The 26,697-nt window shown below is 40.6% G+C and overlaps 3 protein-coding genes across 5 annotated transcripts; all 3 read left to right on the top strand.

Annotated features, from left to right (window-relative positions):
• Nucleotides 1-10,655: 10,655 nt before the first annotated feature.
• Nucleotides 10,656-11,942, top strand: npvf (neuropeptide VF precursor). Its single transcript, XM_069176424.1, has 3 exons — nucleotides 10,656-10,832; nucleotides 11,249-11,622; nucleotides 11,790-11,942. The coding sequence occupies exons 1-3, from the start codon at nucleotides 10,671-10,673 to the stop codon at nucleotides 11,860-11,862; spliced, it is 609 nt and encodes a 202-aa protein (XP_069032525.1). The 5' UTR covers nucleotides 10,656-10,670; the 3' UTR covers nucleotides 11,863-11,942.
• A 2,447-nt stretch (nucleotides 11,943-14,389) lies between these two features.
• On the top strand, nucleotides 14,390-16,481 carry LOC138214556 (cytochrome c iso-1/iso-2-like). Of its 2 annotated transcripts, none has more exons than XM_069176280.1 (3): nucleotides 14,390-14,549; nucleotides 14,858-15,033; nucleotides 15,592-16,481. In XM_069176280.1, exons 2-3 carry the CDS (start codon nucleotides 14,865-14,867, stop codon nucleotides 15,735-15,737), a joined length of 315 nt encoding a protein of 104 aa, XP_069032381.1. In that variant the 5' UTR covers nucleotides 14,390-14,549; nucleotides 14,858-14,864; the 3' UTR covers nucleotides 15,738-16,481. The 2 variants fall into 2 exon arrangements, with proteins under 2 accessions (XP_069032381.1, XP_069032382.1); XM_069176281.1 differs by having other exon boundaries at nucleotides 14,855-15,033.
• A 601-nt stretch (nucleotides 16,482-17,082) lies between these two features.
• On the top strand, nucleotides 17,083-26,285 carry LOC138214775 (acetylcholinesterase collagenic tail peptide-like). 2 transcript variants are annotated; one of them, XM_069176572.1, is made up of 18 exons: nucleotides 17,083-17,466; nucleotides 18,009-18,127; nucleotides 18,279-18,388; nucleotides 18,479-18,598; nucleotides 18,848-18,892; nucleotides 19,018-19,044; nucleotides 20,019-20,090; nucleotides 20,252-20,314; nucleotides 20,405-20,431; nucleotides 20,520-20,564; nucleotides 20,870-20,905; nucleotides 20,986-21,066; nucleotides 21,451-21,547; nucleotides 21,666-21,805; nucleotides 22,188-22,307; nucleotides 22,630-22,759; nucleotides 23,328-23,430; nucleotides 24,967-26,285. In XM_069176572.1, the coding sequence occupies exons 2-18, from the start codon at nucleotides 18,025-18,027 to the stop codon at nucleotides 25,034-25,036; spliced, it is 1,389 nt and encodes a 462-aa protein (XP_069032673.1). In that variant the 5' UTR covers nucleotides 17,083-17,466; nucleotides 18,009-18,024; the 3' UTR covers nucleotides 25,037-26,285. The 2 variants fall into 2 exon arrangements, with proteins under 2 accessions (XP_069032673.1, XP_069032672.1); XM_069176571.1 differs by having other exon boundaries at nucleotides 18,279-18,598.
• Nucleotides 26,286-26,697: the final 412 nt, after the last annotated feature.

Here is a 26,697-nt window from a genome sequence, read left to right as displayed (position 1 = left end):
ATTCGTCTGCAGTAAATGTTAGCCAATAAATAACAAGAAATTCAGGGGGAAAAAAATCATTATATCACACAATACTACATACAAAAACAAAAACAGCAGTGTATTATTATCATCGGATGTTGATCACATTAACCTCAATCAGGCCATGCACTGATTTATCACATGACCTTTCGCAGATGTTGTTTGCTTAGTTGTCATGGAGACAGATTTGTTGTCATGAACTCAGTTTCAATACTCCTTATTATATTACAACGTAACAACAGTTTTATGTAACTGATTAAATGTTGTTTGTTGTGTATGTGGTATGTACAGCGTGTGTCCAGACCCACATCGTGCTGCCTCGACATGTTTTCTTTAAGTTTTGTGGATTTCTGTCCTTGTGGTGGTGGTTGCTTGTTTTGCTGTTTAAAGCTGAATTTTTTTCTGATGCTCAGGCGTCATGTCTAAAACCACATACACATTGAACACACACACACACACACACACACACACACACACACACACACACACACACACACACACACACACACACACACACACACACACACACACACACACACACACACACACACACACATATCTCTGCTAGCTGGTTTGTTTGTGTGTCCTCATGTGCAGAGATGGTTTGGGTGGTGAAGGCTCTGGGAGATTATAGCCATGATCAGACTATGTAAGTATCTGTCACTTGAGACACAGATGCCATTCAACGCCGCACAACATGCATGTGTGTATCTATATATGTGTGTGTGTGTGTGTGTGTGTGTGTGTGTGTGTGTGTGTGTGTGCCCCCTCTTGTGTCATCTTCACCAAACCGCAAAAAGTCACATCAGTGCACCACCTCGCTGCTCCACTCGTTTCAATGTAATAGCTAATTTACCGCTCAAATCAAGTCAGATGTCTAATGAATCTACACGTCTCTGCTAACACAGACCTTGGATGACCCCTCGCTTTCTCTAACAAACACACGCATACATACACAACACTGTTAGCATGCGCTGATCTAATCACGGGGAGGCATCATGTGTTCCTTCATGCCCTCTGGGGCCTCCACAGCACGATGTGGGGCTTCAGAGCGTTGCCTAAATCCCTGCCAGAGACAGTCAGCCTGTCTGCCTGGCAGCCTGGCACTACAGCAGACTGTATTTACAGCAACCTCTGGAAGAAAGGGCTCTGATTACCGCAAGGAATATATACAAGTCATCCATCAGCATGGCGGGAGAGAGACAACAAGAGGCAGACAGAGTGAGAAGGTGGTGTACGGTTCAATGTTGCGGTTTTACTGGTGCACCTTTGCACGCATGCAGCGTGCATAAAAAGTACACACACGTAGACATTCACACGGTTCTTCTGGCAGGGGATGTGGGGCCAGAGAGCAGTCTGGTGTTTCAGTTTCAATCTTCCTCTCTGCCCAGATCAAATGCACGGGGCGGCAAGTAAAGATGATGTCACTATCCCACAGCTGTCCCTACCACTCAGTGCAACACTCACACACTGTGTGTATGGGACTGTGTGTCTGTGTGTGTGTGTGTGTGTGTGTGTGTGTGTGTGTGTGTGTGTGTGTGTGTGTGTGTGTGTGTGTGTGTGTGTGTGTGTGTGTGTGTGTGTGTGTGTGTGTGTGTGTGTGAAAAGCTCCACTGAGATCAAATCTCTCTCCGTCTCTCTCTCTTTAATTCTCTTCTTTCTAAACTCTAGGGATCCTACATGCTGCGCTGAAAGCCACGGTCTAGATTAAGTTCCCTCTGTGTGTGTATGAGACACACGCACACGCACGCGCACGCACACACACACACACACACACACACACACACACACACACACACGCACACGCACACACACACACACACACGCACGCACACACACACACACACACACACACACTGTACTATTCTGTCTGCCGGGAAGGGCATGGGGGAAGAGTGGGAAAGGGAGGGGAAATGAGGGGAAAGTGGGGGATGCTTTTACAGCATAACCATTGCAAACAATGAGAAGATAGAAGTATTTTATTCACCCAAAACTGGTCACACGCTTAACTGTATACTGAGAATGTGCATATAGAGTGGAAATAGAGAAAAACTCAATACGGACAGTATTATACTTGAGTGGTGTTTTGAAGTATGTGTTCCTAATTAGCTCTGTTTTGTCAAACTCAATATTGAGCTCAGCGCTACCTCTTCTTCCTTTTTAGGAATTGAATTTCAGAAAAGGGTGGCTGAAAAAAGATAATAAAAAAATCATATTATACAACACGAATCACGATGGAAATTAAAGTACACCCACTTTACAAATAGTGTTACCTATGGTATGGGATTCATTGTGAAGATGAAATTTGTTAGAATTAAAAATAGATCAGAATAAATTTGCTCTTTAAGTTTCTCTGTTTGATCTAATGTTTAGAGCATGGTTGAGCCTTCTTAAGATGAACTGAAACTGTAGAGAATGCAAATCAAAATTGTATTTCTTATTTAACAGCTACGAAGTTCTAGGCCTCAATAAGATATATAAGAAATAATATATATTTATCTCTTATTGCTGAGCTCATTTTTTTTCTGAGAATAGTGTGATTACCAGATAAAAAGAAATAGGTTCTGCTTTTAATCTGCATTTTATTTCTTTTTGAAATATGATTTTACTTAAATGATTTGCAAATGATTTGACTTAAAAGAAAATAAATACTTCTTTAATCAGCCTGATAAGGTCTTTCAAAGCAGGCACTTTTTTTTAATTATTATTATTATTATTATTGAAGCCAGATACTGCACATTTCCTCAAAATCCTGCTGTCTGGTTGTGGTTTTCAAAAACATATTGCCCCCATTATTAAGGATAGAATCTATACATTTTAAATTGAAGTATTTTAATTCCTGAAGTTTATGTGTTTTCAGCACACTGCTTCAAAGTTACATCCAAGACTTTAAAAGGTACTGAAGCAGCTTCTTCCCTAGTCTCTGTTAAATCCTACAACTACAATCATATGAATGACAGTGTGGATAATCACCACCACTGAGCAGCCTTCCAAGTTCTTCTCTCCGAGTTTCTGTTTTAACACATTTTTACAAAACATTTAACAGTTTCTGTGTTGGGTTCTAGGGATACGATACCGATAATCTGCCACCACGAAACTCCTTTAAAGTTCATTTGTTCATAACAGGCATGAAATGTATTTTATTTATTTATTTTAGAACACTATTACCTTTTCAAACCAGCACGCAGCGAGTGAAATGGATTACATACAGTTACACACAAGCATAACAGCATAACACAGCACTTAATATGGCATTAAGTACTGTTTACTCTTAATTTATGGAGGTTAACGCATCAGAGGTTGAGAGCTTCCTGTAAGTGAAACATGAGTGCTCGTCCTGTACTGTACCCAGCTAAGTGCATGCACTTCACTTGTATTTAAGCCCTTTTTTTTTTTTTTTTTTTTTTTTTTTTTTTTTTGAATGGACGACTTCTACAGAGCTGTTATATCATATCTGCTTCGATTGAATTAAGGATTTTCTGTGTCTCTCCTTTTCACTATGACATACAGTAAATGTGTCCACGTGCACTCTGGTATAACGCAAGTAACAAAACAGTTTTACATTGGTCATCATTATCCCTCATTTGGTGCAGCAAAGGAAACTTGTGGTATAAAAGGTGTAAGCTCAGCATTTGTTCTTTCACTGCTGGAAGCTCATTATGTTCAAATGAGGTAAAGTATGTGGGGGATTTCTTAAATTATGCCCTTATTGTGCTGCACAAGGCTCATGTTTGTTTTTAACAAATCCATTTTGTTTGACCTGGTAAGTCTGACCGGAAGTGCTCCAGCAATTAACGGAATATAAAGACACATTGAGAAAAAATATAGCTGATATCAAGAAAATAAAAGAAATAGTAAATATAATGAAATATTCCTTTAAAATAAAATTTTGATACTTTGAGTTTTTTCAGAGTGTCTCTTCCCTGAAAAATTCAAAATAAAGGGAGCAGCAAATGAATCTGAGCAGAACATTCTATCTTTGACTTGGTGGATGAAAGGCACATGTACTCAATTAATGATACTGCTGTGCAATCACAGCTCTCTTATTATAGTTAGGCTGGGAAAAACCTTTACGTGGCAAATTAAAAGTGGAATTTGATGTGAGTAAAACTTTGCATTTTGCTGTTAAACTAATCTGATTTTTGTGTGCTCAAAAATGCAGAGTTCTTGGCTGTGAAAGGTTCAGCTGCGTGCCAGGGAGAGGTTGGAGGTCACAGTGTAGCTCTCTGTGTGGGTGTGTTTCCACCCTTTGACCTCCTCTGACTGGCCATCCAACGGGGAGCAGAGCGAAGGCCCAGAGGTCAAGAGAAACACTCAGGGGAAAAAAGCTTTTTCTCAACCAGCTTCATTTTCTGTTTCTCACTTTGTCTTCCCAACACTGTAACTGTACAAATAATACTTACAAAATCTGGGCCGTTAATTAAGCCGTAAAAAAATGCTTATTTTCCTACAGACACTTGTGTTTTTGGAATTTATGCGCCAAACTTTTAAGAGGTTTCCAGGGCCCTAGGATCGTGAAAGTCACTCAACAGATAAATGACCGTGTAAACATTCAAATCAAGTAAGAGCAAGGAAAGCAACACAATGACAGGGGCTTGTTGTTTTTACACCGAAAACCGCAGGCATTTCTAAACTTTGTCGGGCGTTAATCTCTTCAGACAAACTCTATCATACTATTTTATTTTAGTATTTTCTTTTTCTTTACCAATAACACATCTCTTCATTCTCACTTCTCTAGTATTTTAGTTTCTTTCAGTATTTTATTGCTGAAACTCAATCGTTCATCTTATCCACCATCCACATGTAATTTATCTCTTTAGTCTTGAACGGATCATAAACATTTATGTTAGGGAAAGGAATATATCTTATAAAAAAAACATAAGACCAACAAAAGCTACAGCAGATTTTGCAACCAACACTACACTTTTTGCACACTCTCACACCCCTCTCTCCCAGGACCCCCTTTCCTCCCCTCACCCTTCCCATCCTCCACCTCTTCTCTCTCATCAAGGGTCATTTGCTCAGTTTCCTGCCTGCCTGTCTAAGCTTTTCCTCTGCTTCTCTTATTGGTGGATTTCTACTAGACTCTGATTGGTCACTGCTTCTGGCACCTCCTCTCCTTCAACACTCCTTAAAAAAACCTCCTCTTTTCTGGGACACTCCCTCTTTCTATTAGGACAGCCTCCTTCTGTGACTCTCCGCCTCTCTTTAGGTGCTCCTCCTCCTCTACACACCGCGAAGACGTGTGTTACAGCGCCACCTGGTGGATTGAGCATCACACATTGTACACCGTAATGGATAGAGTCTCATTATCCTGTAATAAATACAACATAATATTAATCTCCTTTTCCAAAAATTCTAAAACTGCAATGAAAAAGGACTCAACTAATATAAGAAAAGGCAGTTTAGAAACAGAAACGGACAACATGCTCCAACTAACAAGTCTATACCCTTTAATGTGTTTGATTATCTAAACCTTCACTGCCATCTACTGGCATTATGTGTCAACTGTTACAAAAAAAACTAGAAACATAAATTACGTTTTTTATTTTATACAAAGACTAAAACTACTGGTCTTTTCAGTATTGACTATTGGACAAAAAGGCACTAATTTATCCTATATTGTAAAAAATGAAGGCTACAGAGAATTACTTTGTTACCCATACCAATAGGAAACTGACACAATTTCTACATGTCCAGAACTCACCACACTGTTGAATTATAACTGAATGTTATTGCCTCTATTCTCTGTACCAGACAAATAATTTGTCTGGGCTAACATACTGTTTCTAATTTAATAATACAAAAATGTTAAAAGTGAATCTCGGGGAGGCAGAAATCAGTTAAACGTTTTGGACTCAACATCCGAACAAGAAAGATGCACATGGGTTTTGCAGGCTACTGTAGTAACTTCACGTATCACAGACTAAAAATCCCAATCAGATGGTTCAGTTAGAGTTAAGAAATGTGCTCTTCAAAATGCCAGCTTTTGATTAACTAAGGAAATGTCTTTATTTTAGTGGGAATATTATCCAAGAAGCTTTCAGGTGGGTTAATTTGTCTGAAGGGTTAAAATCGAATTCAGTATGATCTCCCTCAAACCACCCTTGATTGGAAATAAAAGTTTTTCTCTTAACAGCAACAAAATGTGACAATCTGTTTCTGTTTAATATCAATAAATTCCATGAAAAAAAAATAAAAAAATCCAACAACGAATTGATCTGACTAACACATATACTCTGTCAAACCAAAGCCTAATGCACCTCTCACTTTGTGCTAAAGGTCTCCATTGTTGTCCAAAAACACCTCAGTGAGACACACAAGTTGTACTTGTTGTCATGATTCTTCATTATAATGAACATGGGCATTGTATTTATTTTGTGGCAATCTCTTGTCATGGTGCCAATTATGGTTGCCAATACTACCAAATTCACAAATAAAAATACTCAACAACAATTTAATTCTGTCTGTGTTATGTTTGATAAAAACTACATTGTCCAACTGTTTAATAATTACACCTTATATATCATGATATATGATATATATATTGCATTTTTAAATGCATATCTTCAGTGTTTCCTTGAAAAGGTGTCAAGTTTTGAGAAACATTAAAAAAAAAAACACAATGTTGCTTTTGGACTTTGCTGATGCTGACAGAAATTTTAGATATTGTCTGGTCCTCAAAGTAATATCATGTCCTATCCTGTTTTTGTACAATTTTACTACCTGTCATACGCAGGAAACTAACCAGGAGAATTTATTGTCTTGTCCAGGGATGATTTTAGTTCAGGGTAGCGCTGCCAAATTCTGCTCATGCTTGAGCATATGTAAAAGGTTAAATACTTTAACATAAAACTCTTTCTGTCTTTCAGTTCCACTTCCTTTCTGTCTCTAGATCAGTCTTCTAGACTTTTTATAGCTTCAAAAAGTTTTATTTGGCCACTTCTTTTCTTGGATGGGATTGTGTGATCGACGTGGATCCATCATCATCATTATCATCCACCACAATCACAAAAGAACAACGGACACAAATACAGCCCTCCGGTCTCAGCTTGTGTCTGTCTGCCCGGCGTCGGCTCGTCTTCCCAATACATTATCATGCTCCGATCCCACAGAAATGGATTTGATCATTGATAAAACCATAACCCGTCACAAGGGCTTGATGAATGTGTCTCCTTGCTGAGTGTACAAGCATGTGAAGTGTTGTGATGATGACCCAGCTGATGTCTAAGTGAAGGGGAAGATAAAACTCAACATAAATCAGACAGCAGGGGGATAACAGCCCGTTCCTACAAATCATCGCAGGGATCTGACAGTGTCCCGATCCTGGACAGGAATACTGGGAATGTTGCCAAATCCCAGACAGACAATCAGACAGAGAAGCAAGGATCAGTGGCATCATAGTTGTTACTTACAACCTGCGCCCTGTTTCTGTCCTTTTTCTTTTATTTGGGTCCTATTTGTTATTTATTTCATTAGTTGTTGCTCTATCAGAATTCCTCGCAGCATTCTTGATTAGTTTTTCATGAATTTTACAGTAAGATTAATAAATCAAAAGGTAAATATAAAAATCCCAGAAGATTCTCTGTCTCATATACAGAATATACATTAAAAACATGGATGGAGGATTTGTGTTAAAAAAAAAAAAAAAAAAAAAAAAAAAAGATGTTATTTAGGAAAGGTAGAGCTGGTATAAATTAAACCTGGGCTATATTTCTATCAAGGAAGCAGCGTCTGTTTTCAAGTATGTAGAAGCAGAGAGGAGGAGACGGAGGCCCACAAGCATGTAAATGGAAAGATGAAAAGGTCGTCGGGGTGGTGAAGGATGAACATTAAAAACATTAAGAAGAGAGAATTACAGTGGCGGAGAACAAGGTCTTCAAGGGAGTGCTCGGAGAGCTCGATGAAAGAACAAAGGGAGAGCTTGAAGTACAGTGAAGCCCTCTTCGGATGGGACTCTGGATAAGTGTCGGACGCATGATCGTAAATCCCAAACCCCTTAGTCAGTGGGCTAGGGGCCAGGGTCAGAGAGGGAAAGCACAAAGAGGGGATGAGGAGAGGTGGGAGGTAAATGATAATACAGAAAAATAGACTGCAACAATGGCCATAAAAACATCTTAAGGTTCATTCTCAATGACTAAAACCAGATGTGCTTAAGATGCTTGACCGCTGAGATACTTTGAAACCACTCTGTTAAATGCTCCCTGTGCTCCGAGGTATGATGGACATGGCAACATGGCAAATGGCAACAATGTCGGGGTCATGACGCATGCATCAAATTAAAGTTCCCTGTAGGTTGTCATTACCACCCTGTGTCTCTCAACAAGCATTGCTCACATTCTGTCTGCTCGGGATGCATGTGCAGCTCCAATGAGTCATTAGTGCATCTGAAAACACTGTTGACACCTTCAGAAACAGGAATGGTGTGTGAGGTCACGCCCACTCCTCTGCTGGAAATACTTGTCGAAGCTGAATTGTTCAGGCAAACGGTTGCTAGAACACAGTAGTTCGGCTGAGTATTTTGTTCATGAGTGAGTAGTTTTGTCTGAGTATTTTTCCAAATTAGAGAGAAAGCACAGAACAAAAAGATGGGACATGAAATTATTTGACTTTTTGAAGGGTCTTTAATTTGGCAATTGTGCAACAAACCTTTTGAAACATGGGGTCCCATAAAGCCGCCAACAAGAGTACAGGTTCTGTTGCTCAACCAAAACAAAATGCTCGGCAGGCAGCAAAAGAAATAAAAAAATGTCCATTATAGATCATGATACAACCTCTACATACTAAATGGAGATATTCCCCAAATAGTTTGTAATCCCATAGATCTGTTCTTAGGCTTTACATTGTCTAACAAACATTTGCATTTCATTTGTCTTAATCCTATATTCTGATTGAGACCTCCTAACTTCATATTATATTGAAAACTAATGTAAAGCTGCATTAATGACATTTCTCACAATATAAATTAAAAAAGAAGAAAAAATGGCAACAATAAAGGAGCATTTAGCAGCTAAAATAGTGTACTGTATCTTGGACATCAAAATAGAGCTAGCGAGTGAGTATTGGACTTAAACATGACTCCAACTGAGTATCAATATTGCACTCTATTTGCTGGATGCCATTCATTTTTTACAATATCACATCCAGATTATATATCAATGTTGTGTTTACAGCTTGTTGTGCTCAAAGTTCATGAATGCTGCTTTTAGGTCTCAGATGTGTTCTTATGTTTTTCACAGAAACAAAAAGACTGTTATTGTCAATCTGTCAATTTGTTTTCTTCAGTATAGGTGAGATTATTATACAAGGCTGTTTATAGAGGCGATAAAGCTGACAGACATTGTGTTGTAGTACACCCCACCCTGATACCCATCTCTGCAGGTGGTGCGTCCACAGGTTGGCACGTCCATGTTGTTTCTTCTGGTTGTGCCCAACCGGGCCCGATGGGCCAAGGCCCAGACACTCGCCAGAGAGCTCCCCCTCATCGGTCAGGCTCCATCCGGGCGAGGGGACACAGTGCCGAAGGGTGCCTTCCATGGGTGTTGGCTGAAATGAGTTTCCCTCGTGGATTGGGCTCCGCCTTAGAGAAAGTGTAAGAAGCTTCAACATCTGGAGGGAGCTCGGAGTAGAGACGCTGCTTTTTCTCGTCCACAGGAGCCAATTGAGGTGGTTCGGGCATCTGATTTAAGATTTCTCGTGTGCACCTTCCCCTGCAGTTTTTGTGGGTACGTCCAACGGGTAGGAGACCCATAGCACACTGGATAGATTATATATCTTGTCTGGCCTTTGAAAAGCCCCAGGATCCCTCAGGTGGACATAAAAATATGTTGCCAGGGAGAGGGATCTCTGGGCTGCCACCAGAACGCAACCCAACGAATAAGAAGCAGAAAATGGATGAATAAGAAATCATCAAACTGCTGTCACAAATGGGATAATAGGGATGGTATAATTATAACTGTGACAAAGTATTAATCAGCACTAATGTTGTTCAAGATTAAAAAATATATTTTATGGTTTGATTTTGTTAATTTGGGGTTTTAGTTTTGAAGAAAATCGAAAAACATATTCTAATGAATCAACTGGCGGTCTTTACTTCAGAAGGAAAATGAGAGGCTGCAAAATATGAACTTGTGTTGTGTTCAGTGCTGCTACTTGTTTTGTTTATCAGGTCATCGAAATACCTTTTGGCTCTTAATAGATTTGTTTGACATTGCCGACCTGGATATAATTAGTACAGCTTACAAGAAAATACATCCTCTCCAGAATTGGATAATACAAGCTTGGAGTGCCTTTCACTATTTCCATTGACCAACTGTTTTTAGTTTAGTTTTCCTGTGCTCTCCTCTCAAGTTCCTGCTTTGAAAAAACCCCACTGTGACTGGTTGATTAAACAGCCCAATTAGGACACACATGCCTTTTAAAAGATATTCTTCAGAGCTGCATGATTAGTGGATGAGCAAGGAATTTGCTCAGTTTAAATGGAGGTTGAAAATGTGCGTGCACGTGTATGTGCGAGTGTCTTTATCACGCGCCACAAGTGACGTATGTGCTCAGGGGTCTTTAACAACAGGGGACAGTGTGGTCAGTGGGGAAACAAGGCATGTCTCCTGATGCTGTCCTGAGAGAAGCTGTCAAATATTGCTGTTAACATGTTGATAACAATGATACTCTCAGCACTCCTGATAATGGTGGATCTTGGAGGGGCAGCAGCATCTGACTTCCAGGCCTATGGGAAGTCCACCCACAGGGATAAAACTTTGCTGACCAGCAATGACGGCAGACACACCGTGAGGAAACAGCCGCACCAACAGGTAAGAAATATTTGATGAATATTAATCTTATTGGGCAGCTAAGCTCTTTTTTATTCAACAATTGTTGATCAGCAGAAAACTAACATTTTGGGAGTTGATTCATCATTTCAGACATTGTTCAAGTATAAACCTCTAATTACTGCTGTTTAGAAGTAAACATTTGATCCTTTTACTTGTCTTTTTGCATTTTGGCGAGATAATAAAAGCAATTCAAAGACTCTTTAAAATTATGATAGTCGTTTTTTTTTTTATTCATTTCTGAAGTTTTATATTTGTAATATAATTTCCTAGAGCCAAAGGTGAGCCTGAAAATATTTGCAAAACAAATGAAAAGCTAATCAGTTTTCAAAGTAATTAACTAAGAAAAAAAAATCTATAAAAAAAAACGATGATCTGATCTGCTGATTTCTTTCCAGATGAAGAGTGAAATCAGCAGGAGTTTAGACCTCGGGAGCTACAGCATACACGTGATCCCTACCACCAGTAAAGTCAGCCTCCCAACGATCATGAAGCTCTATCCGCCCACTGCCAGACCTCTCCACCTGAACGCCAACATGCCTCTGCGCTTCGGGAGGGAGAGTGAGGGGGATGACGAGGAGCCAAACTCGCCCCCCAACATGCCCCAGAGGTTTGGAAGGTCAAGGAAGGGGATTCGTATGTGTGCAGACTGCCCACAGGTCCGAGAAGCACCGAAGACAGTGCTGCCTCAAAGATTTGGGAGAAATAGTCCTGGTTACCGCCTTCTTCTGACTCTGGCCACTAAACAGTTATTGAACACCGGTTTGCAATGGTAGGCAACTCATGTCCTTAATGACGAAACTATGTAACTCCAGTCTTATATTTACCTTTTCATTCTTAAGCTCTTGGTGGGACTGTCTGTCCCATCATGCAATTATCTATCAGTCTACCGCTGGGCTGCAGTCCTTTTAATGCAAATGGTGTATTTTCTTTCTACAGGGCTGAAGTGTTTGACTTTACGACCAGTTCAGAGGAAGAAGTGGAGATGGAGAAAAAACCCTCAAAAGGATAAAGCGGTTCATACAGGCTGACTATAGAATGTAAACATTCATTGTTTTTACTGTAAAGACAAATGTTTAAAGTTATATATTGAAAAAAAAAATTATTTCGTTCATTTAAACAAAGTCATATTATCCTAAACAATGATAATAAAAGTTTCAAATGAGGAGTTTGTGTTTCATTTTCAGTTACATGAAATTATTTCATCACCTTTTTTCCACTACATCCACATTTACCTCGGCCTCACACAGATCCAAAGCAAACACAGTGCCTACAATCTCTTACAATAAACAATGAACCACCACCACTGCAATCATATACGCTATCTCTAAACAAGCATCAGGAAGCTGTGATGTGAATCATGACTCACTTGAAGATTATTATTCCCTTATCATGGTGTCATTACCAATAAAACCATCTTATTTTAATGGATTCAATGAAAAAAAAAATATTTAACTAAAGCACTGGCAAACTAGTTTGATTCTTCCAAACATGTGATTAAAATTATTTTTCATCAATTTAATCACTTTTTCTTTTTGTCAAGTTATTTTACATTTAATTCTATAAAACTACATATTAGATTATATAATTTTAGACATCTTGATTAGGATAATGGGTTCGTTTTGAGCACTGCAGAGACCATTCAAATCTGAAACTAAAAACAGCTAGACTTGGTTGTGACTATTCATTCATTACAGTGTGTGACCACTAGAGGGAGACAAACACACAGGCTAAATCTCCACTGACACTTCTCGTCAGTATGGAGTTACAAAATCTTTTACTCCATCTCCTCCAGCGGCAGTAAATAAACTTGCAAGTGTCCTGGAAACTGGCGCCTTTATCTGTCTACCGTTCACATGAGCCACAGTTCCTCGATGTGTCCCTCAATATGTTGAACAAGTATTGTCTCACAAAACAGTAAAGCGTACGAGGTACCTGGGTGTCGTGAGCATGGATCTCTTCAAATCTGAGATGTCATATAATCCCTGGGTCCGAGAAAGATAAAGTACCGGCATTTCCTGTAAGCAGTGACACCCACAAGCCAGAGTGCTGTAGAGCTGGGGCGTATCTAGAGGTCTGGCATGTCCTGTTAAGGCTCCACCATATTCAGCTGCATCGTGTTCTGGCGGCGACACGGCCTAAACTCCACCGTTGTAGACGGTACTTGACATGTATCGCAGAATATTTATAATTTAACAGAAACATGTGGAGTAACGGATGCTATCAAGCAAAAGGCATTTACTACCAGCATAGATATTACTGACGTAGTGTTTTGTCGCTATTTTATTGACTAAAAGTAGACATGACAGCTAACCAGAGCTGTCAACATTTTCACACACAGAATTGTTTTGTTGAGAAACATTTGGAAATGTTGTTTCGCCATTTAATACCTGTGCTTGTGTTTCATCAGGGGCGGCCGAGTGTATACCGATCATAAACGGCGGCATTTAATGCAATAAAGCTTCACAGTTAAACCTCTTACACGGCACAATTTTTACAGCGTTGGCTTGTTATTGTAGGTGTTTGTTTTGTTTTACATTCCTGGTCATGAAGGTGAACAGGAGCTACGTTCAGTTTAAGCGAGCAGAGAACAGAACAAACACTCGCGGGGGGGAATAACATGGAAAACATAAACATTTCTGGTCCTCCGTAAACCTTCCTGTGAACAGCGAAATACCAAAACACAGTATCTCCGTCTTCTATAACTTTAACATCATCTTTATGTTCTCACTGTAGCTAGTTCAATCTGGACTGTTGTTTTCCCCTCTCATTTTCTCCTCCTCTTTTGTGACCTTTGACCTGCTTTGACCTCGGCTGGATGGAGCCTTTCTGCACCGGCCTTGCCCCCCCCCTCTAATGGTTATATTGAAAACTGCAATTTTGATCTTACCGTTGAATTTGATTGTTTTCTGGTAAATTAACTGCGGTTAATTCACATATTCAAAAATATGCAAAGATGAATTAGATAAGGGCAACAGAGCTGACATAGTGACGGCTGCTGATGTCTCGATCGCTCGGGGGTAAAAGCGACTTCCACTGCTTTAATTGCTTCAAAGAGTCCCATTATGATATAACGTAGTTAGTTATTTGTCTTTCCCATGTTATGCAGCTCCATCATGGCAGAAATAGAAAATAGAAAAATTGCTCTTCATACATGGTTGTTTTCTAAGCCAATTTTCAACACTGATATTGAATTTTCTGATTTCCCGTGATAGCCCGCCCTCCTCCTCCTTTCTACTCCAATATATTTCTTTAAACAGGACGTTTGACACAGTGGATACTATATAAGTGTTTAAAAAAAAAAAAAGCCTGAAACACAGTTAAAGATTAAACTCTTCAGAAGTTTTGGTTTCTGACGTCATATAAAATGCAGTGAAACTTGGTCACGTTTCAGATGTGTATAATTTGTTAACAGCTCCTTCTCACATTCATTTCACACAAACTTTACCTGCCTTTGGAGATGGGTGTGACTCACATCCTGCGTCACACTGTAGTCAACGCGAATCAGCCGCTCCCTTTCGAAATGCGAGATATTTTGCTCTGAAGTTCAAATCCGGAACAACTAGAAACTGCCAGACGACAACTTATCAAACAACAACGAAATTTTTTTTACAAAAAAAAAAAACAATCGAACAAGTGTGATTTTTAAAAGGGGAAACAACTTCTGCCTGGAGGTAAACTACGCAATCCCGTCTGACGGTAAGAAAATGCCTTTGGTGTGATTGTTGTTTTGGATAACTACTTTACAGACAGCGATCTTTTTCCACCAACACAACAAACAGTGAATTACTGTTCCTGCTATATATAACAAACAGACCTATTTCGGTGCGTTTTATTCGAACGTGTGTAGTTCAAGCAGCATTGTTGGTGTGGTTGCCTGAACTAACATAACCCTTGTCTCATAACTTAACCACAGTTTTTACCCAGTCCGTGCGTCCTGGGCTGTCGAATATTTTCCCACTCACTTCCCATATTGCTGACTGTTTGCTGTCATCTCCTCCCAGTAGGTCGGTGATGGGGGACATCCAGAAAGGGAAGAAGGTCTTTGTCCAGAAATGTTCCCAGTGTCACACAGTGGAGGAGGGGGGGCGCCACAAGGTAGGACCCAACCTGTGGGGGCTGTTTGGAAGGAAGACAGGGCAGGCATCTGGCTTCTCCTATACACATGCCAACATCAATAAAGGTATGGATCACTGATGTGTACAACACCTGCGAAGATAAATCATTTATTGATGAAAAATTATAAGTATAAAATATCATAAAATGTTTTCTGTATGATTAACTTAATTGTAACAGGTTTTTTTCTAATAGAGAGTGGAGAAGCCAGAGACTAACATTTTTAACGTACACACACTGTCAAATCTTAAGTTCCAGTAAAGTTTATGATGTGTTAAAACTCATTTACCGAACTAAGGTGTGGGTTTTATTTATTGTATTGATGTCAATGGAAAATTTGCTTTTGTATAAGCTTTTTCCCCCCGCCCATCTGTGTCAGTATTTCTGCTGTAGTGCTGAGAAGTAGCTTGGCTCTTTAGTTTTCTAGACCTGACAGTCAGGGCAGCAGGTCTGAACAGGTAGGACAGCATTGACAATCTGACTCTGAGCTCTGCGCTGACATGAGGCAATAAAACCTTAACACAGTAATGAGAAGTGTCTTAATGCAGATTAGTCATACAAGTAAGATCATTTTCATGAAAACATACTGCTTACATTTCATGTGTTTGTGTTTGCTTTTGTATAGGTATCATATGGGATGAAGAAACTCTGAATGTCTATCTCGAAAATCCAAAGAAATACATTCCAGGTACCAAGATGATCTTCAGTGGGATCAGGAAGAAAAAGGAAAGAAAAGATATTATTGCCTATTTAAAGGACGCCACCTCCTAACGTACTGGTGATGCAGAACACAGACATACAGCTGTGGGCGGAAACATTACACTGTATATTTATGGAAAACAACAATGTGTGTTGTAATTTTGAATAGTTTTTCCAATTGTATCACAACATTTGGTCATAATACAACTTTTACTGCCGCTCTGTTTTGTGTACGGAAGGCTGTTTTTAATCATGATATGAGTCAGCCTTCCTGCAGCTTTTCCAGGCACTTCTCAGTCAAGGCTTCTTAAAGAGGCAGCGTTTCTGTGGGGTTTTATTGTTTTCCTAAAACTTGAAACTACACACTTTAACTCTTACCACACTGTTGATCACTGTTTGTATTGTACTTTTTCTATTATATTGTATTTACTGCTTGTTAAGTCTTCTGTTTACATGTCTGAAAATGTCTAGACATTTTTTTAAAGCTATTTTTTAATCATCTTTTTAAGCCATTGGGTGTTACAGCCTTTTTAATGTTACAGGGTTGCACTTTAAAATGAGAGTATGTTCTGTATATATTTTCTAAATTCATTGCTAATTGATAAAAGAACCGTGGGGTCAAAAGAATGGTAAACACTTTTTTGGGGTTAAAGTCACATTTACAATTCAGAAGTTTAGTTCAGCATGATTGCCCTGCAGAATAAGAGAAGATGCTAAGTAGCCTATTTACATTTATATTAAAATCTTTTGCTATTAGTTACTATTTTATAACTTCTTGTCATATTTTTCCAGATAAATAAATAAAATACTTCTTTTTTCAAATATTTCTGTGAGTCCATGTTTCCACAGTGTAATTGAATTGTTTCCTTTCCACTTTAAAATATTATGATCAGTTAATGATGTATTAAGTTTTTTTCTTGATTTATTTAGGCAGTTAAACAAGCCATTTATTGTCTGAAATGTCTGTACCTTCATAAAATCACTTTTGTAAGATCATGAATGAAGACCAACATCAAGAACACGATTCTAAGAGACATAAATGCAGTTTTATATATATATATATATATATATATATATATTTAAAAAAAAGAATACATCAATACCGTTATTGTTTGAAGGACACACAGTACTTCACATGATGTTAGGCTTTGTATCAGAAATTAAGGCTAGTGTTGTCTAAATCCACCTAAACATCTTAATACTACCTCATAGATTAATTTCACCTTTTATTACCACATACACAGGTTAAAAATATAAGATATTTATGAAACTTTCAGGATGGTAAACAAAGATGTGTGATGATATGTATTGATGTTATTTCTGACATGGATTAAAACATCCAGCAGAGGGCGCCATTCCTCTGCGGAAGAGACCATCAGCACCAGTGTGGGCAAAAAACGTGCCAGACCAGTGCTCACGCAGGCTTTAAGTGTCAGACCCTTCCCAGTTATCCAGCCAGCTGTCCTGAAGTCGATTCAGTTGGTATAGGAGTGAATGCACCTCTGATGCAGACCCGCTGGGACTGAGCTGCCACCGCTGTGTTGACTCCACTCAGTGGCCTCTGCTGGGCATTATAGCGCCGGTAAAAATAATTTAAAAAAAAAAAAAAGGTCCTCCCTCTACAATTGTGTTGTTATTGACCGGCAGAGGGAAAGACGCAAGTCGATAAGTGGATCAGATTTATTAGCTACGGTAATGTCAGAGGAACCACGGTCTCTGGAGCTGCACACCGCGCATTTCATTTAGGTGAGAGGAGCGCTAGACAACGTGTCTACAAGTGCAGCAAAATCTCAAGTGGAAGGTAAGGTTGGATCCTGTGCATCAAAAGCCAATGCTTGTGAAGGAAATTGCTTCAATGTTAAGCTGTTGGATCACTAGGACAGGTTGTACTTTTCAATAGATACAGGAAAAAGGTGTAGAGCCAATGAAGATAAGTGAACACGATTCAGCATCTTTTCTGCAAATCAGAATCCTTGTAACCTTTGTCACTGATTTGCATTCACCACATGAAATATGAGCACACTAAAAATGTTTGTGTGAATGAACCTGTGACAACCTTACTATTGTTGACATGACTTCAGTCAGCAAGTGGCCACCCCTTGGTCTAATTCTGGCTCAGAGGGGATTGGTGCACGGCTGGAATTACAGCGGTGGCTGCATCTGCTGCAGTGTGGAGCTGCAACAAGTTTATTACGCTATAAGAAGAGAGAGGGGGGAGGTGAGGAGGCTTTGGTCGACTGAAGTGATGAAATAGTGACACCCTCAAGAGGGAGTAAGGAAAAGTGACAGATGCTAGTGACTGCATTAAGCTCAGGAAACAGAAATAGTCTGTGTGTGTTTTAGAAAGAAAACCAGCAGCATGGACCTGGTGAAAATTGCTGTGTCCTTTCACCTTCTTCTGTGTCCTGCGTGGGTCTTGTCCCGTCACTCTTACATGGACAGCATCCTCTCAGCCCACTCAGGTAAGATACACGGTGGTGTGTGAGCCTGTGTTGACTGCCAGTGCTGTACTGATGGTTACATAACATGTGGAGAACATGCCACATGTCACCGCTCTGTTATTCATTGTGGCAGGCAGTCAGTGATGCCTGCTGCTCTCCGTCTTCCCCTCAGCCCTCAGGTTTCTGGACGTGCCGATGAGGTTTGACCCGTGTTGTCTCATGTCACCTCCTCCGCCACCGCTCTTCCCTCCTCCGCCTCAGCTTTGGAAGCGGGGCAGCCCTGTAGGTCTCTACAAACACAACTTCCTCTACACACATTTTACTGCCCACGATAGGCCACTGATTGAAAACGTATTGGATTTTGTGTTGCAGGATGGTCTCAGCATTTTAGAACCAAGTGTTTTTGGAGGACAGGTGCAGGAAAAAGAAAAGCCTTTGACCCCGGGCTGTTCACCTGGACTTCCAGGACCTCCGGGACCACATGGTCCAGAGGTAAGGCCTTGTTTCAAAATAAGATATTACACAATTTTGTTAACCTTACATTTGCTTTTTAGTCTGATTAAATCATAGGACATCCATCATACTGTGTAATCAGGCTGCTGCAGCCATTTTAAGACAGTAGATGGAAATATTGTTAAGCAAGCGTAGAAATAAAAGCAAATGACCTTTTTAGTATCGATCTCTCTACCATTCTTAATATGGGATATGTGAGCTGTATATAAATTTGGTGTCATTTTTCAGGGTCCTGGTGGATTACCTGGCATAAGAGGACCAAATGGGGAGAAGGTGTGTGTTTTTTTGTGAGTTACGTCTCTAATGGCGTTTTCTATAGAAGCATTTCTGGGTGTCCTTGTGTCCTCTCTGCTCTAATGAGCGCTGCCTCTCCTCTGCCTTCATTTGTCCTCCTCCAGGGAGAAATTGGACGTCCAGGGTCAAAGGTGAGCTGCTTTTCCTCTCCTGCATGTCTTTGCTCATCTCTCTCTGGTCCGTCTCTCTGTGCCCTTGGAATAATAGGATCAGGATTTCTCCCCCTCTCTGCCTCTCATGTCCCCTCATTCTCTGTGATGTGATTTGTCTATTGATGTGCTCAGAATATCCTCTGCAGCTGCTAAATGGGTAATGCTACATTAGTCTCAGTAGCCGGTGTGACCATGTAGCAAAGCTTGATCCCATCTCTGGATATCTCCCGTCATCCTCGCACTCTTCACCTCTCTATGATTCCCCCTCTTCTTCCTCTCTGCTCTCCTTCCCTTGGCCTGGCTCCATTAGCTCTTGTGCTGGACTCTAGTCCTGCTGATCCAGCCTCTTCAGCACTCCACTTCTGCACTTTAATCTCCCTAAGTGCTTTTGCTCTCCATGATAAATCACTGAACACACACACAGAGCATGTCCGCGGTGTCTCTACAGGCTGCGGTTTTAATGACAGGCAGTTAAATGAGAGCAAGCTGCTGGGATGGCAGCAGCTCTGCAATACTTGTCCAGGTGTCACAGTGATGTGAGGCTGTTGCATAACATATTTGGCTCTTCTTGGAGGGAACTGGCTACAGGGTGAGATCAATTAAGGCTGCATTCCTGTGCACTAATTAGCAACTCTAAGTGGCACTGTTGAAGTTTGGCTCATAGTTCTTACTCCGATAGTAGAGTAAGAAAACTTAAGAGGTCAGTTTGACAAGATACTGGCAAAACATGCAAGTAATACGTTATATTTAAGAGAACAAGGTAGAAACTTATTGGGGAAGAATATCACACTCTGAACACTGAAAACTAATTTTAGTCTGTTGCAAAATCCTTCATGCAATTTAAAGCAAGAAGCAAGCTGTTTCAGATTCACAGCACTTTTGCACCAAGTTTAACGAAGATGGAGCACAAAATGCATCGATGAGTTCCAGCACTGATGTTTGTGTCTCTGTAGGGTCGTACCGGAGCGCCAGGCCTTCCAGGGAAACAAGGACTCCCAGGATGGCCTGGTCCAGAGGGACCCGAGGTAAGTGTCGTGGCTCTTCCTCCAGGTACAGACACATTTTTGGGTACTGTTGGCTCCTGATATGGAACGTGATACATTAAAATACATCTCGGTCTTACACATATTTGTATGGCATGTCATTAATACAGTGGTAGAAAGTCATAGTTTTATTTTTTTATTAGGGTGAGAAGGGTGACCCAGGACTCATGGGTTTACCTGGACTGAGGGGACCACCGGGAACAAAGGTTAGTCCCATCTTTACATCATGTGCACAATAATGCAGACTACACAATAGACTCTGATCTGCTCTTACTTTCCTTGTCTATTTTTTTCAGGGTTTACCTGGATACAAAGGAGAGAAGGTAAGCTCAGACTGACATGTTCCATAGTACCTGTTGTTAGTACAAAACTGTGATATCCTACATTTTTACCTGTCTTCATTTCTAAAAGGGGGCTCATGGGGATCCTGGCTCAGTAGGACCAAAAGGAGACAAGGTTTGAAATGTTTCTGAAATTATTTGGGACCGGGTTATAGTGTGTAACTACATTCAGCCCATTTATTCTTGGCACTGACAATGAGCACCTTAACTCATGCTGTGTTCTAATGAACCTGATAATTTAATGAGGGTGTAAAATCCCTGACAACAGCTTCTACAAATATTGGTTAAAATCCAAAGTGGTTCATAAGAGCTCTCAGGTCTTTACATTTGAGTCGCTTTAAAAAATATCTTTGTTTTAGAGCCATATTAAGTTAATATTACACTTCTCTCATGTCAAGCTCTTATTTTGTCTCTGTTTAGGGTTCCATCGGTATGCCTGGGATGCTCGGGCAGAAGGTAAGAATAGTATAAGAATGACAACACTTTGGCGAGGTTTGATTTAATCTGATTATTCCTTCTCTTTGCTCCTCTCTCAGGGAGAGCAGGGACCAAAGGGAGGACAAGGAGTCTCAGGGAAACGAGGACCAACCGGGCGCCCAGGGAAGAGAGGCAAACAGGTAGAGGAAAAAAAGACAAGCAAGAATAATGCACAAGTGCACAAGTTGTTTAGTTTCATCTTACATATCTTAGTGTGTGTGTGTGTGTGTGTGTGTGTGTGTGTGTGTGTGTGTGTGTGTGTGTGTGTGTACTTGACACAAATTAGGACCAGATCTGAGTGTAACATGCATCAGATGATTCACACTTTTCAAACACATCCTGACAGCTATCACTTAACTGACACTCTCGAGACACTCAATGTTACCTCCAGCTCTAAGTTTAGATTCCCAGAGGAGAGTTGTGGTCTATAGCTACACATTTAAATATACACACACAATATGCACAGATGGCAGTGACATGTAGGCAACCTTAAGTGTATTCTCAATGTTGCCTGGTTTGCACAGGGAATGAAGGGCCATACTGGAGCTCCTGGAATAATGGGTCCCTCCGGACCCCCTGGACCTACTGGCCACCCTGGGCCACCGGGTCCTCCTGCCTCAGGTACAATAACTCTCAGACATAGCACACACAGTCATAACCAATCAGCCTCGAGTTCATGTATTGTGTTGTATTGGGCATGTGTGGTTATCCAACCAAATGTCACACACTTTTTTTGCAGGTCTCTATCTAGTTGGGGAAAAAGGGGAGAAAGGTCTTCCAGGTCCATCAGGTCGCTGTGACTGCGACGCCACTCCTGGAGCAAATCAGGCCCCTTTTGGAAGTTACACACAACGGCGTGCCCCCGATAGAGTCACTGCAGTAAGACCCAGGCTCGAGCTTCTCCGCTCTGCATCATGTGACATGCCTCATACTCCATAATCATCTGACATACACAGCCTCCAAATCTGGCGGTTTATTAAAGCTGGAAAATGTCCTATCTCACCCTTTCTGCCTGTCAATGACACTGCTGCCCTGCATCAGTGCTGCTGCCAGTTCACAAAGCCCCACCAACACCCCAGCATTCACCTGCAGGCTCCTTTTCAACGTTTGAAATGTTGCAATAAACATTTCCAACGTGAGTTTTCGGATTTAACTGAATTAATACTCATCTGCTTTCACTGCTCTTTTTATGTGTGTGTGTGTGTGTGTGTGTGTGTGTGTGTGTGTGTGTGTGTGTGTGTGTGTGTGTGTGTGTGTGTAGATATTTGTGGTCAACAGTGAGGAGGAGATGGGCCGTCTACATTTAGACAATGCAATAGCATTCAGGAAGGATCAGAGAATGCTGTACTTTAAAGATAAAGATGGATGGCAGCCCTTACAGGTAGGAACATTCAATGTGTGCATTTGCAACACTGCGCTGTAACATTGAACAAACTGAGGAAGACAGATGATATGCAGTTGAAAGCACTCAAAAAAGCTTGACTTAAGTTTCTTTTTGGTCTGTCAGGGTGACATTTAGTTGAAAACTGTTTTTAGATACCTACCATACTGTATGTACTAGGTTACTTTTCCACCTAATAATGCCTAGCTTTAGCTTAAATGCTTTGACCTCTTTACTGCAAACCACCAGATCCAAAATGACTGGATTATAACTCTTAGTACTTGAAATGTTAAGTCAGCGCTTGTTCTTACACTTCTTTTAGCCCTTCCAGACGTTCCAGTCCACAGAGACAGTCCCGGACCGAGTTGGCGTGTGTGGGGACGGGAAGGTGCAGGCCCAGCACGGAGAAGAGTGTGACGATGGGAACCAGATCGTCACCGATGCTTGTCTCAGTGAGTTGCATGCCTCTCATGCTCACTTACATGGCCAGTGATGTAGAGCTAAAAAAAAAAAGAAAAATCCAGCTCTTCAGTCAGCTACTCTGATAATACAAGCATATATAAATTGCATTTAAAACACCTCCAGATTAACTAGACATCCCTTTCTGTAATGCAGTATCCTGCTTATTTATTTGTTAGTCTAAATAAACAGAATAGTCTCTAACTACAAAGTGCAGTGGATAATTTTCTTTTTGCTGCACACCACCATGCTATCACACCAAACTGCTAATGAGATTCCCTGCAGAGCATAACTAGAGTACACCACAGAGTCTCAGCCCACATGGCACAGGATAAAAGCACTAAGCACTGTGAAACCTTTCCTTGATCTTGCATTAATCTCACCCTCGCTCTCGTCCTGCCATTCTCTCACTACCCTCTACTTCTGTTCAATTAAATTAGCAGGAAAATGCTGTGATGGCAGCTCTGAAACAGACTGCAGTGCCAAAGAAATAAGTAACGTTTCTCGTCTCCCCTCCCTCCCTCTGCAACCATACTCATCGTCCTCACTTTGTCACTCCAGACTGCAAGTGGGCCTACTGTGGAGATGGCTACAGGCATGAAGGCATGGAGGAGTGCGATGGAAAGGACTTTGGCTATCAGACCTGCAAATCCTATCTTCCTGGGTATGTTCTAATGATAATAAAAGACTTTAGGATGTCCAGATAGCACAATGTGGCTCCTTTTAAACCAGCAGCACCCATCTGGGAATTTTAAAGGTCATTTTAATGAACTACTGTACTTTTACTGTAATGTCTCTGAACCCATCCAGAGATGATGGTGCATTATCTTGCAAAAAACACACCACTCAGCATTCTTTACATTTATGCTGAGAGAAGGGGTTTGACATTCTGGGAAATACACACATTCACTTTTATGCTTAGAGTAAGATGAGAGATCAACCCCACACTCATATGCAGCTGATTGTCTGAGTTTACCATAATGACTTGTTAAAGGTAACAAATCAGGTTTTTTTTGGTTGCTAGATAAACAGCAGAGCCTCAAGGAGTTTACTGGCACAGCCAACCAATCATTATATCTCATAACTCCCTGTAAAACCAAAAGTTGTGTGTATTTGTTTTTTTTTGTACGAGATATATACCATTTTAATTAGTGAGCATTTGGGGTAGTACCTTCAGACATTCATGCTACTTTTTCCCTTCTGTTTCAAGTCTTTATGCTAAGCTTGTTAATTGCTTCCCTAAATTTAAGATGAGTGGTAGCAAGCATCTCATCTAATTGTGCTAAAAACTGTTTATTGCCCAGACCGATGAAATATTTTTTCAGATGACAGTTCAATATTTGGGGGAAAAAAATGCTTCTTGTTACTGGGAGCAAGCCTTTTTCCTCTCCAAAGGTAACAAAAGCTGTCTACTAAGACATGCAAGGATTTTATGGAGATGCTATGGGTTGGATCTGGGGCAGGACTTCTGTATCTTACTTAAAACAGAATACAACATGTTAGCAGTGAACCATAGAGGTGCAGGTAGGCAGATTTTCTTTCTTTTTTTTAACCCTGCTGGCTGCAGCTTCATATTTATCAGAGCGGTATTGATCTTCTCATCTAATTGTCGGTAAGAACATCAATAAGTGCATTTCCTAAAAGTAATCCTTAGATAAAGAGAAATGAAACCGTAAGTTTGCTGCATAACTTGGGTGCTGTCTAACAGGAATTGAAACCCAGATGCACAACATTGATGCAAGAGGTTTAGGTAAATACAAAGCTTTACTTAAAAAACAAACAGTAAACCCACAACAGAAAACAGTTTGGCAGAAAAATCTAAACTAGTTCCACCCAACAAGACTATGGTCATGAGGACTTGCTATGAAGACTGTTGACTGACAATGCAACAACTGGTAATGCTGACAGGGAGTATATATATACTACATTGATCAGGTGAGGTGGGCGTGGCATGCAGGAGATTGAACACAGAAAGAGACATAAGAAACACTGTGGACCTCTAGTGGGCAGAGTGGGGAACCTCTGGTGAGTGGAGGGAGTGGTACAGGGTGGTAAGCAGAGAGGCAGGAGCAGACGCTGGGGACTTCAAGGCAAACAGAAAGGGAGAAACCAGACCCTGACACTGGGTGTAAATATAACTATATATACTGTAATGCATTTAATTGCACTTGTCACAAACCACTTTCCATGTCTTCTGCAGATCCTTTGGGCAGCTCAGATGCACCGACTCTTGCCTCATCGATTCTACGGGCTGCAAGTACTTCACCTGAATCCAAAAATGGCCACGGTGGATCTTTGCGATTCCTCTTTCTGATCAAGGGGATTATACTTCAGATTTCTACTGAAGTCTCACCCCTTAAAAAATAACTGCGAGAGTACTAAAGGGAAGCTCTTGTGCCCGCTCTGAGCCATGAAAAGTCATGGGAGTCAACTTTAAATTGACTGCCCAGCTCCTTGCTACTGTCACACCATCGACTGCAGCACTGTTATGGACACTGAAGATGGTGGGAAACATGTTTAATGATTTAATGATTGTATCATATGAAATACTTACAATGTGTATGACTTGCTGACTGTTACTGCAGAAATAAGCTGTGTTCTAAAGTCCTTTTTATTAAGAAAGAGAAAAAAGCCTTTTTCAGAAAGGCAGTAATATTATAGATTCTATATGTTCTGTAGTATGCAAATCAGGGGCGTGTAAATGTGTTTATTCCTGTGCAATGTATTACACAACATATATTTATGAAGTGCAACGCAGTGTTATTGCATGCAAATGTGTTGCAGTGGACAACAGACTGCTTTAACCAGTGCTGTAAATGTACGTGCCAAAGTGAGGCCCTCTAGAAATGAATGTACAAAAAATCCGACAGAAGGAAAATGAATGTCATATTGTTACAATAACAAAAAAAATATATACCTGTGATTATTGCAGCAGCATGAAATTACATCAAAAATGAATCCATTAAAATGTGATTAATTGATAATCTACCAGCATGGCTGTAAATTTTATAAAACAATAAAGATTAGGTCTACTCTTCAAAGTCCTCACTGAATGGGTGCATTCGACTTTATGGATTTAAGGACTTGCAACGTTGCATGATGGTTCGAAGTTTTGTCCGACTTTAGCCGAGGCTACAAAACCTCAGGATGTCACATGATATTAAAACCTCGCAGGAGCGACGCGGCTGCAGATTTCTGAGTCAGGCGCTGCAGCTGCTCTTCTCCAGCTGCACCGGGTCAGAACCTCCTCTGTGACGACACTCTGTCCTGATAGGTTTCAAGTTTCACCGACATGCATGATGCGACGTTTCTTTTTAATTCTAAGACCTTCAGAGCAGTTATCTCCTGTAATTATCTTTCCTAATTTATTGATCTGCTCCTTCTGTTGCTCAGCTTTTACATCTGGACACAGACACACTGTAAAAGAGGTTGTTTCCATTAAACTTACTTAGATTTGATTTAATGTGTCCAACACTGATGTAAACCGTGTGTGGTCTGTACATTTTAGAGAGCAACAAATCTGGGTGAATAAACTGTCAGCTTTTGTAAGGACCTCACTGTGTTCAGAGTCCTGATGTGACTTATGTTGATATTTGGAGCTATATATTAATAATTGAAATAAGCTTAAGTGAAAATGAAAGGCAAACACCTCGAGATCAGCCCTTGTTGTCAGTTTAGACATACCACCTCGTCACAGAGGAGGTTCTCCGCCGTTGCAGCTGGAGGAGAACACCTGCGGCCGCCTCGCTTCTGCGAGGTTTTAATTTCAAATGCACAGATGCAGCCAAGGTGTCCGAGTTGACGGCAGCTTTTTTATACTTCTCCCCTGCAGCCACCGACAGCTTTTGCCGACCATCAAGACAGACGAAGTCAGCCGCAGTTAAAGTCGTCACTCTATTGATGCCAAAGGCCATCTGTGAGGGGAAATGCC

Source organism: Embiotoca jacksoni, unplaced genomic scaffold, assembly GCF_022577435.1.
Source record: "Embiotoca jacksoni isolate LCO1_2020_lvr unplaced genomic scaffold, fEmbJac1.0.p SCAF_7, whole genome shotgun sequence".
Lineage (NCBI taxonomy): Eukaryota > Metazoa > Chordata > Actinopteri > Embiotocidae > Embiotoca > Embiotoca jacksoni.
The sequence above is the reverse complement of the archived record's forward strand: the minus strand, read 5'-3'. Positions and strand labels throughout refer to the sequence as shown.

Coding starts and splice junctions, on each gene's coding strand:
- npvf (XM_069176424.1), top strand. CDS start 10,671: ATGTTGATAACAATGATACTCTCAGCACTCCTGATAATGGTGGATCTT. Junction 10,833..11,248: donor GGAAACAGCCGCACCAACAG/GTAAGAAATATT, acceptor ATTTCTTTCCAG/ATGAAGAGTGAAATCAGCAG. Junction 11,623..11,789: donor TTGAACACCGGTTTGCAATG/GTAGGCAACTCA, acceptor TTCTTTCTACAG/GGCTGAAGTGTTTGACTTTA.
- LOC138214556 (XM_069176280.1), top strand. CDS start 14,865: ATGGGGGACATCCAGAAAGGGAAGAAGGTCTTTGTCCAGAAATGTTCC. Junction 15,034..15,591: donor ACATGCCAACATCAATAAAG/GTATGGATCACT, acceptor GCTTTTGTATAG/GTATCATATGGGATGAAGAA.
- LOC138214775 (XM_069176571.1), top strand. CDS start 18,025: ATGGACCTGGTGAAAATTGCTGTGTCCTTTCACCTTCTTCTGTGTCCT. Junction 18,128..18,278: donor CATCCTCTCAGCCCACTCAG/GTAAGATACACG, acceptor TCTTCCCCTCAG/CCCTCAGGTTTCTGGACGTG. Junction 21,067..21,450: donor CAGGGAAGAGAGGCAAACAG/GTAGAGGAAAAA, acceptor TGGTTTGCACAG/GGAATGAAGGGCCATACTGG.